The 11578-nt window shown below is 39.8% G+C and overlaps 1 protein-coding gene across 1 annotated transcript in view; it reads left to right on the top strand.

The window, feature by feature from the left end:
* AQP4 (aquaporin 4) overlaps positions 1 to 10416 on the top strand; it is a 12701-nt gene extending 2285 nt beyond the window's left edge. Inside the window, exons 2-5 of the mRNA XM_008690890.2 lie at positions 695 to 1109; positions 2054 to 2218; positions 2504 to 2584; positions 5997 to 10416. Of these exons, the coding sequence (XP_008689112.1) occupies positions 695 to 1109; positions 2054 to 2218; positions 2504 to 2584; positions 5997 to 6275 (940 nt within the window). The 3' untranslated portion in view covers positions 6276 to 10416. The remainder of the gene's footprint in view (positions 1 to 694; positions 1110 to 2053; positions 2219 to 2503; positions 2585 to 5996) is intronic.
* Positions 10417 to 11578: the final 1162 nt, after the last annotated feature.

Below are 11578 nucleotides of genomic sequence, written 5' to 3' on the forward strand. Positions count from 1 at the left end.
GGGCGGTGGCTGTTTGTCCACCTGGCACCCGCCCGGGGGGCCCAACCCCGCCCGAGGTTGACACGGCCCAGCGCCGCAGGGGAGACGGAGGGAGTGTCCCCGTCCCCGCCCGGGCCCTGGCAGTTCCCACCTCCCCTGCCAGTCACCCTGAGCTCCCCTCCCCCTAACGACTTTACCTTCCCCAAAGACCCGCTTCGGCTTTCCGGGCCTCCTCGCGGGCCCCCTTCCGAAATCCGCAGTGTCTGCCGGGGGAGGGGAGCACCCCGCGGCACAAATCCATTTTCAGAACGCCATTTTGAGCAACAAAGTGCAAAACTGCGAAAGACCTCCCCCCCCCTTTTTTTTTTTTGCTTTACGCTCAAAATAGAAAAGTACATTGACACTTAAAAACTTGCTCTGAGGTAAATATATTCCCTTCTTAGTTCTTTAAGAAGCTCGATTTAGACATTTTCCTTTCTAGGGACACATCCGTGCAACTGGATGATCTTTGACTCTTACGTAAAAGGAGGCTAGCCTCACGATTCGACTGTTAGGGCGACGATTCATTAAGAAGGTTTTCTGGAAGCATTCTTTCCTGATATGCAAATACCCTTTGAGGGGGGCCCCCCAGTTGGGCAAGATCACAGGCCTGGAGTCTTCACCCAAATTCATGAACCCTGCTGTGGTAGACTGACCCGATCTGTTTTCTTTTCAGTAAGTGTGGACCGTTGTGTAGAAGAGAGAGCATCATGGTGGCCTTCAGAGGGGTCTGGACTCAAGCTTTCTGGAAGGCAGTCACGGCAGAATTTCTGGCTATGTTCATCTTTGTGCTCCTCAGCCTGGGGTCCACCATCAACTGGGGGGGGACGGAAAAGCCACTACCTGTCGACATGGTTCTCATCTCCCTCTGCTTTGGACTCAGCATCGCGACTATGGTGCAGTGCTTTGGTCACATCAGTGGCGGCCACATCAACCCTGCTGTGACGGTGGCCATGGTGTGCACCAGGAAGATAAGCATCGCCAAGTCTGTCTTCTACATCGCGGCCCAGTGCCTGGGCGCCATCATCGGAGCCGGGATTCTCTACCTCGTCACACCTCCCAGTGTGATGGGGGGCTTGGGGGTCACCACGGTAGCATCTTTAGCTCTCGTTTTCAAACTAGGAGTCCGGGCTTCTTGCAGACCCCTGCTACATGACACCCCGGTGGCCTGAGAGGCTTTCCTAAAATTGCTCATTTCTTCCCAGAGAATTTCTGATGACCCTTGAAGCGCGTGAAAACTGATCCCCGCAACAGGGACTGTATCCATATATAATCATTGTTTGCCATCAAGTGACTTGAATATTATTAAGTCTAGGTGGCACCAAAATCGTGTCCCTCTCACTCTCATCCTAGTGACTATACTAGACTATATATTTAGCTTAAGGCATTTTTATTACAACTATTTGTTGGTTGGCTAGCAGAAGACACAATTTTGTTTCTTGTCACGTTCGTGAGATTTAAAATGATCTACATCAAGGGTCACACTTAAAAAATAAATTGGCATTCAATCCTGGTTTTGTCCTTAACTGGCTAGGAACGTCAGTTGTTAGCTCAGCACCGGGATTGATTTTTAAAAAACCACACACAGTTTAAATTTTAATTTAAATATATATTAATTAATTTAAACCTAATTAATGGATTTAATCATTGCCTTATAAAATTACAAGACTCTCAAGAAACTCCTTTATAAGTTAAATGCAGCAGTGGCACGTTTTGCTTCCTTTGTAGAAAAGGACATTCAGCAGAAATTCCCGCTTGGTCATTGTAGGAGTAATTAATTATCTGTGATGGCCCAAAATGAGTGGAAATTTATTCCTTTTTTTTTTTTTTTTTTTTTTTTTTTTGAAATTTTTTCCTTTTTTTTTTTTTTTTTTTTTTTTTTGATGCAGAGGGAGCATCTCACTTGTGGGGTGGAACAGGGGACCAAATTAACCATTGCTTTTTCCAGTGATGAAGTATGCCTTTCACAGTGATACGTTATCACAGAAAATGTACTCTCACTTCGATTCAGACGGAGCATTTTTTCTCTTTCTAGGTTCATGGAAATCTTACCGCTGGTCACGGTCTCCTGGTGGAGTTGATAATCACGTTTCAGTTGGTGTTCACCATTTTTGCCAGCTGTGATTCCAAACGGACTGATGTCACTGGCTCGGTAGCTTTAGCAATTGGATTTTCTGTTGCAATTGGACACTTATTTGCAGTAAGTTTCCAAGTCCATTTAAATAATTGATTCATTTCATTTATCCTCACCCTAGAGCTGGCCGAAAGGTGTTGTGTTTTACAGCTGTAGTTCTTTAATATCCAGCCTCGTCTGCCCAGTGTAGGTGATTATTTTGCTAACTTGATGATGAGAATGTTGATACGGCTGCTAACGTCTTGACAGTTCCTCTAACCAACTTGGCGAATAGTAGCAAATTGCAGTGAACGCTTCCTGCTACTAGTCCTGTCTCAGCAATGTCTGAAGTTGTTTTCTTTTTCCCTATAGATCAATTACACCGGTGCCAGCATGAACCCCGCCCGATCCTTTGGACCCGCAGTTATCATGGGAAATTGGGAAAACCACTGGGTAATCGTCATGTTGATAGTTCCTGTCCTCCAGTTGAGGACAATTACCCATGGAGCTCTTTTTTTCTTTGCTTATTAGTTTTCTTCCTCCCTCCCAGCCTTGACTCCCCACTTTCCTCCACCTTTCATAAAGACCAGGGAGAGACTAGCCCAGATCTACTCTAAAACATTGCATCTGTATCTATTCGGCGCCTTCAGTAATGGTCTGTCTTTTTTAACCAGCACTGCTGCGGGCACTGTTATCTGACAAGCTACAGCAGAATATACTGTACCGGGTGGCTGCCTATGTGGAACGAGTGAAAATCAGGGTGGTTTGGTGAATATGATGTTTAAATCATTGAAAGTAAAGCCTTCCTGGCAATAACAAAATGTACACTTGCAAAAGAATAAAAAGAAGAAAGAAATGCTTAAAAGCGCTGCCCATAGCAAAAATATTTATCTTTTTTGTTTACAAAAGCATGAGCCCAATTAATAGTATGTGAGTTGGAAGCATGTGAACTGCAGACGGAGAGGAATAAAGGGTGCAAGTGTTTATGCTGTTTCCACCACAACCATAGCTGGAAACATAAATGGCTTTCAGAAGAGGCACGCTTTCCAGTCTCCTGGCTAACCTACTTATTCATGCGGTGCCAGTGCTTCCAGAGAGTAGCGATATCCATTTTTAAAAATCACAATCAATTTTATTTCCATTGTTTCTTACAAGAGAGGAATTTAAAGCCCTTAAATGAATAACGTGGCAGTTTTAAGGCCACTCAGAGACTAAGTTAAAATAACCAATAAAAATATGAGCCTTATGTAAGACAGCCTCAAGTAAAGCTACCTTTTATTATCATTTACGTGCTGTGAATGCTATTTTACAACCTTTATTTTTAATTCATGAATATAGCAATATGTCACCCGTGTTTTCATCTCATCCACACAGTGGTTATTGACCCCGTTACATCCACCCAACCGTAACGTACGTTACAAATGAGAGGAAATTGTGCCACTACTACAGGCATTCACTGCTAGGAAAGGTGCACTGAGTCTTTAAATGTAATTTCAATCCTCAAAGAATGAGAGTCCATGTTCAAAAGCAAGATTTTGGACCTCGCCATGCAAAGAATGTCAACATACACCATCCATGAGACTGGTCATTTTGCCACCGATATTTTCATTTATGTCTCGAAATGTTTGCCACATGAACAGGAATGGAAATTTTTAACAGGCAGCATATGGGTACTTATAGTAAAAGTACAACTGTAAGTTCAACTTTTTTAAATTCTAACTATTTTTGTAATTACAATGTCAACAAATAACAGTTTTTAACTTTAGTGATGAGGACTTTAAAATGTGGATGAAAATATGTTTTTATTAATCACGTCCTGGTTGTGGTAGACTAGCTAAAATTTGACTAGTAGGAAACTTTTTAGCTTGTCGACTGAATTAAAGTTTCCCCTTATGCTATTTTATAACAAACGTAACCCCACTGAACACAAATGCACATTCTGTAGCCATGGTTGCATGGATTTTAGAACTAATTTCCAGCATACTTGGGGCTAGAGAGATTGATTGATAGACCAAAACATCATCAGAACGTTAACGGTGAGTTTTCTAGGTAGTGTAATGACACTGTTTCTGTTTTCCTCTTCGCATTTTCTATATATCTATATTTTATACAAGAAAAATTATCGACCTTTATCAATTTTGAAAGTCATTTTAAAGTATGGTATGACTTTTGCTTTGGAATAGCAACTTGAAACTGAGATTTGCTCTTTTTGGGGAGCGTGTAGACAGATGTCTGCTTCATAGGAGTTTTGGAGACACACCATAAGTACTGAGCAGTCCCCTGTCTCCCTTGTGGGAGTCGTAGCACGGGGAATAGAACATATCTAATGAGCTCTTACCAAAGGAACAGAGAGCAAAGACATTTAGAGGAGGGCTCTCGTTTCTCCTTTGAATGGGCATGGAGAAGGTCAACTCTTACACGGTTTCTTTCTGTTCAAGATAAGGAGCTTGGTTCTTGCAGCCACTCTACCAGAAGTTTCCATGTGAAGCATATTTGCTCAGCGACAGCTCAAATTTGGAATTTTCTTTAGATTTTGCAATGAGGATGCTACGGGAAATTAATTTCCAGAGAGTGTCTTAAAACCAGAAGCATTTCTCTTATTTTTTCAAATGAGAAAAAGGGGAGTCTCACGGAAGGTGATGCAGTAGTTTAAGCACTTGCTAAGCATGAAATCCTAAGCGAGCCTCTTGCCCTCTCAGGGTGTCAGTTTTCTTACCCATAAAATCAGGACAATAATCATATCTATCTCAGAGGTTGCTGTTGGAGTTAATACAAGAAAAGTTCTAAGTACAGCTGGCTCGATAAACAAGCTTCTATTGCTCCACTGAATCTGTTAAATGAATGCCTAATATTCTGCTTCATATATGTGCACCAAGCAAACACTGAAGTTTACCAAAACTCAACATTTAGGTTACTCTAGACACAAGAACGACACTATAAAAAGTTTCCATTTGTTGAATGAAAAATTCTGTGGAGTTGCTAATCCCCAACGAACCAACACCCTTAAACCCAGGACTGGTTTTTTTTTCACCAAGTGACCATGGTAGGGACCACGACAATGAATGAACAGTAATGAACAAATCTTGAGGTTTTCAATTAAAACAAATCACCAGATTTTAGGGAAGAAAAGCATGTAGCATACAGAAAATGACTTACCATCCGCCTATTCACATACAACTTTAAATTGTCTAGGAAACATGGAATGGAGCCAATTGCTATGAATTAGAACTCATAAATATTTTACAAGTATTATTCCAATTTAATTTTTACAACCCATGAGGTCTGTGTTATTATAATCCCCAGTTTTCAGATGAGGAAATTAAGGTTTAAGAAGTTAAGTCACTGACGTAAGAACTCACCAAATTGCTAAGTGGTGGAGCTGGGATTCCGTGGATCATGCTCTGTGACTAATCACAGCTCAAATGATAAAATCTGTGTATTGATCGTGGCTAGGTAAGAAACCAACATCAGATGGCAATATTAAGAAAATAAGGCAAGTACTCTGCAGAAATTCTTTTTTTTCTATTTTAGTTGAAGAATTCTTAGTGCGCACTTAATGTGCAGTCCCACCAAAAAGGAGCTATCTCGACTTTAAGGATCATCAGAAAACAGAAAGGAAATAACTAATGAAAGCAAGAAAAGAGAAAATAGTCTTTCACTGTTTTCCATTCACATATTATTTAGCAATTTATGGATCTCTGATGTGCAGATGATGTATTTTGTTATGTTCTTTCCAATCCTGCTTTCTTCTGCACAGCACATTTGCTCTCTTAATGTCAACCAGCTAAGCTCTAGATTCATGAGTTGTTCAAAGGAATAGTTTTCCTCCACTTTCACTCTATTGCTCTTCCATCTTTTCCCCCAGATATATTGGGTTGGACCGATCATAGGAGCTGTCCTCGCTGGTGGCCTTTACGAGTATGTCTTCTGTCCAGATGTTGAACTCAAACGTCGTCTGAAAGAAGCCTTCAGCAAAGCTGCCCAGCAAACAAAGGGGAGCTACATGGAAGTGGAGGACAACAGGAGTCAGGTAGAGACTGATGACCTGATCCTAAAACCTGGAGTGGTGCATGTGATTGACATTGACCGGGGAGAGGAGAAGAAGGGGAAAGACCCGTCGGGCGAGGTGCTGTCTTCAGTATGACTAGAAGATGGCACTGAAAGCAGACAAGAACCCTCAGAACTGTCCCCGGATTTCCTTCCACCCATTAAGGAAACAGATTTGTTATAAATTAGCCATGTGCAGGGTTGTTTTTTCATGTCATATTATTCAGGCTAGACAAGAAATATTTCTTTGTTCTACCAAGGAGAAATGGAAGAGACCTATTGCGAATTCCAAATCTAAAAAAGAAGTCTTCTTAAAGTGTCCCCAAAGCAAATATGAACCTAGTTTATCGTGTTGCCATTCATTAACAATCACTTTAAAATGTCTGTCAAGATTTGGTTAAGTCTTGCCTGGTAGAGCTTAGAGACATACCTATCAGCTTATTCCTCCTCTACCATGACCCTGGGATTGTCGATCCTCGTTTGAGTATTTATTCCATTAAGTCAAGTTTTTCAATGCAAGGGACAGTATGTCACAGAGTCATGCACATTCAAGAGAGGAAATATAACAAGCTCTTTATGGGCAGTCCCTTATTATAAACTACCTCGGCAAGAGAATATTAACAAGGGTCATTGCTAATGAATTGTTTCTATTTTATATGTCAAATACCCAACTTTCAACCTGAACTCCAATTCATAATATTCCTTCTTCTTCCTCAGTGCCCAAGGTAATGTGGACCTAAAGCCCAGAAATTTGAAGAATATTCAGAAACCCTGTATATTTATTGGTTCCACCTAATAAAACATCCAGATCATTAGAAATACGTATTAAGACAAAAGGACAAACAGACTCATAAGATCTTACTGGAGTGGAGGGAAAATTACCATTATAAAAAATCATAAGGAAAGAGGAATGTATATTCTGGAATCAAATAGTTGATCTGTTTTCAGTGCACATCCTCAAATATACCACGTGAGGTTAACAATCTAAGCTTTTAACCACTTAACCATGTTGCTTATTTTTTTAATTCATTGGCAAAACTGGGGGTTTTGTTTGTGACTTTGGTTATCTATATTTAAACATTAGTTGAGATTTCTTTTTGATAACAAGAACATAACTAGCTGAATCCTAACTTTTTGTTATTAAGTTCTGCACCCTCTGGAAGGTGTCACGTGGGGGCCCTGCCCAGTCCCCATTTCTGCTGCTCTGTCTCTTCTCATGAGGTTCGTTGATAATCTTCAGTGTGGCATGTGACGGTATTTTATTGAATGAAAATGCACGAGAGACAAGGCAGGCCATGGTTGCAGAGTAAAAGGGTGAGGACATCAGAACACTCCGTATTCAGAGCTGACTTGATAACCAAGCTTTCATTTGTAGAGATTTTGGACCTAGTAACCCAACACCGCTTTTAAGTATTTTCATTACTGACTCATTTACTTGTTGAGATACTTTGTTCTTCCTGTATTGCTGTGCCTTAAGTTAGTAGAACGGTCTCTGGAAACCCCAGTCTCTATCATCTCAACCATCCAGGCTAGACTTTATCTTAGACAAAGAGCCGCAAATGTCAATTTAACTGAACGAAAAGCTAGTAGGGAAGCAAAAACCCATCACTGCGAAGAATGGCTTGAAAATAAGCTGATAATCAAGGGCTTTCTTCCTCACCCATAGTTCCAACTATGTGCCACTTTTTAGTGTTAGTGCAGGTGTGTGTCTGTGGCAGTGAGATAATGGACCACTGTTCAACCTGATTCTCTTCGGTGCTAAGAAAGTAATGTGCGAGGTTCCCAGGGAGTCATCACCCCAGGGCAGCACCTGGGAGTACCACTGATGGTTTTCGTGGCAGATTCCTAAATCCCAGGCCCCTTGCTCAGATGTGTGGCCAGCCCCACCCTCCACCAGGGAGACCCATCATTTCCTGTTTGGGGCGGCATCTATAGGAAGTAGAGTGAGATTCTAATAATGGTTTATGCCTGTCTTTTCAGACGTTTGCACAATCACTACAGGCTTAAAATTGGGGGGGGGGGTGCGGATAAGCTCAAAAGATAATGCTATCAACCAGTGGTAAACACGTCAGCTCAAAATGTAGGTTAACAAGGAAAAGTTAAATGGATTTTTCAAATATGCTTACAATTTACTGGCTTACAATTGATTTTATTCAGCCATATGGTTTACTTCTTATACACTCACTTTTATACTCACTTCCAGTTAGAGTATTTAATAAGTTAGTGCTTTAAAAAAAAAAAAAAACGCATGAATGATGTTTTTGTAAATTGTTTTCCAGCAACCAGCAGAGTGCCTGGCACTTAGTAGGTATGTGTTAGTTAATAAAAATCCATGAATTTCATCTAGGATTTAAGAATGTAAATAGTTTTCTTCTAATCTTGATTTTGCTCAGTATTTAATAAAAGCTTGATTTCAAGGACTGCTAAGGGAAGGCAATATAAATGTAAAAACCATAAAATATATTTTTGCCTATTCTACTATTTTAGAGGCATAACGTGAATGAAAGCTTTAGCACTTTTTTTCCTGCATATGAGGCAACATATTTTGTATTTCACTCAAGGCTCTGCCAGTAAAAAGTAATGAAATTGTACCTTTCTAATGACATCTATACAGCAGGGGTCTATTGCCTTGTGGATGGCACCAAATTATCCAAGTGTATTAAGAGACCAGGGCTTTTTCCTTTAATCCCTTCTTATTAATGAAGTGCATCGTGCTGCTCCCAGGAGAGTGCTGCTGATGGATAGGCAGAAAAAAGATCAGAGAGAAAAAACTGGAAGGACGTAAATGAATTATACCCAGCCAGGAAGCAATGCCAAGCATCTCTTCCCTATGGAAAAATAAAACAATCACCCCAAAATTGTAAGATGGTCCCCACAATGAAAATGTATACAGTTTGTCAAAAGAAGTACAAAGGGTAAGAGTCATTTTTAAGTTTGGGGGGGCTTTCTTAAATATTTGGGGCACAGCATTTGAATGTATATTTTTGTTGTTGAAGTTGGCATTTTTTCCCCCAAGAGTCCTAACTTTTACACTGGAAGGAATTCTTTTCTGGTACCTAAATTGTTGCCTAAATGTAAGATTCCTACACTTTGTTTCTATCATTTGATGCTTTTCATAAATTCTTCCCCTTTCTGACTCTTCTCCTAATGCAGTTGATAGGCCCTAGCTGCCGCTCAGTCTGGAAAATGTTACAAAGGGATTAGAAATATTTGAATAACATAGATGATGGCATTAAACTATCTGATTAATTGTTAGAGACCTGATTCCAAATAGGACAGAACATTCTTCTTAGGCCGTGAAACCACGCAATTTAACTTACTGGTTTCAATTCAGTAATGAAGAGGAAAATTCCAAAATAGAGTAGCAAATTCCAAACACTAAAATTAATCCAGGCAAGGCCCTTTGTTGCATCGTGTTGATACTACCCCTGTATGTTGTGAACATTTGACAGAGAAATTGCCTTTGTGACAACTAGATGACAGTAGGAGCTCAAGAGACAGCCTTATCAGACGATACAAGGCCAGTATAACTTCTCATTATAAGCATTATAGAATGGGCAAACTCATAATCAACTCTTATGCCTGAAAGAAATTCTGTCTTTCCTAATATGTTTATGGCATCAAAATTATTAAGAAGATGTGACTACTATCTGGAAAGTGCACTGAACAAAACTCACTTTCTTCACCACAAATTTTGTGTGCTTGCATTGGTATTGTAATACTTTATAGATCACTCCAAAATAGCAGAAACTTTTGAAATTTGTAGTTCTCTGAAATACATAGAAGACATTTAATTCAGGGCTCAAAAACTGTGGCCGCTCAGTTTTGCAGATGACCATACTCCATGAAAGCAGTTATAGTGTTACCCACGCATGTTAAAATCCAAGAGCTAAAAATTACACCTAATTTATATAACCCGTTGGAATATATTTTTAGATTCTCTTCAGGATTAATTAAATAAACATGCAATTTATGAAAATATAATTGTTTATCACTTTTATGACCCAAATCACAATTGTAATTCATGATAAACTGGTGAGAATAAACTGAACATATGGTTATATTCACAATTATTTATTAACTGAAATGTTATTCCAACATCAGAGCTAATGTTAAGATTTAAGCTATAATGTCTAATATTTGGAATAATCTATTAAGTATTAGCATTGTGGTTGATTTCCATGAATTACATTGTATCTCATACTACTAAGTTTGTGCAAATAAACTTAATGTTTAAAAAGTAAGCATTGCATCTGATAATGTTCAAAAATTCATTCGTAGATTTTCCGAGTTAGACCCTAAGAGCATCCTTTAGAATGACCCAGAGGTTTAGATATTTGAGTATAATCAACACCAAATGAAACAGCGGTGGAATCTATATAATGAAATGCATTTTTGGAAAGGCTGCGGAGGATACGCTCTGGTAGGCTCTGATGTGCACAGTGAAAATTGTGCTTTCGTGGGCTTACTTCTAAATGTTCGCATCCATGCAGAATAGGCCGTTGAAGATCAGCTGTCATTACAGTGAGTGTAAAAGTGAAGACGTTACCAACTGTGGCTCAGATGAGGCTGGGATGGCTAACTAGATGACCCATCCTCAGGGCATTTGGCAGACTCTGCCTACCCAGATGGATGAGGTAGGCACAGTGAGTACTGGGACACTCCCTTGGGTTCTCAGTTTGAGGGGCTCCTCAATTTTGAGGGCTGTAGACCCTCAGGGAATGAGGACAATCATTTATGTAGTGTGCAACCCATCAGATGAGCAGTGAACGATGCCTTCGGAGCCAGGTGGATACATACATTTCTTACAGCATTTGTCAGTGTTCGCCAATATGGCAACAGCAGTATCTCACATCGTAGCGAAATAGCTTGTGTAGGTATCTGTCTCCCCTACTAGCTTCTAAACTCCTTAAGGGCTAAGATGGTATTTTATTTACTCCATATCCCCCACCCTCAGCATTGAGCACCAGGCTTGACATTTCGCTCAATATATGTTTGTTGCATGAATGAATAAAAAACTGAAGGATTATCTCACAATCGCTAGGAAATACTACAAAGCACTATACCCCAATCTAGTTGCTTGGCTGTTGTGTTGATATGTGCTAAATATTTGAATTCTTATAGTTCCAGTTAGGAGCCTGAAAGTAACTCAAGCACTACAGAAAAATCAAAGAAAAAATGCACAGAGAGAATAAAACACTAATTGGATTTCTAAAATTTATACCTAATGTGTAGGCAACAAGACATGTTTTCATTGCTATATTTATACAATGGCCAGATGTTAGATGAAATTTAGCTCAATGAGGATTTCAGCAAGAAAAGTATTTTAACAAGCATGGGAAGCTAGAGATATAAATGTCAGCCTGATTTTAGATAATTATCCTGCTTGGAAAATGTCCA

The sequence above is a fragment of the Ursus maritimus genome, unplaced genomic scaffold, assembly GCF_017311325.1.
Source record: "Ursus maritimus isolate PB19 unplaced genomic scaffold, ASM1731132v1 scaffold_18, whole genome shotgun sequence".
NCBI classification, from domain to species: Eukaryota; Metazoa; Chordata; class Mammalia; order Carnivora; family Ursidae; genus Ursus; species Ursus maritimus.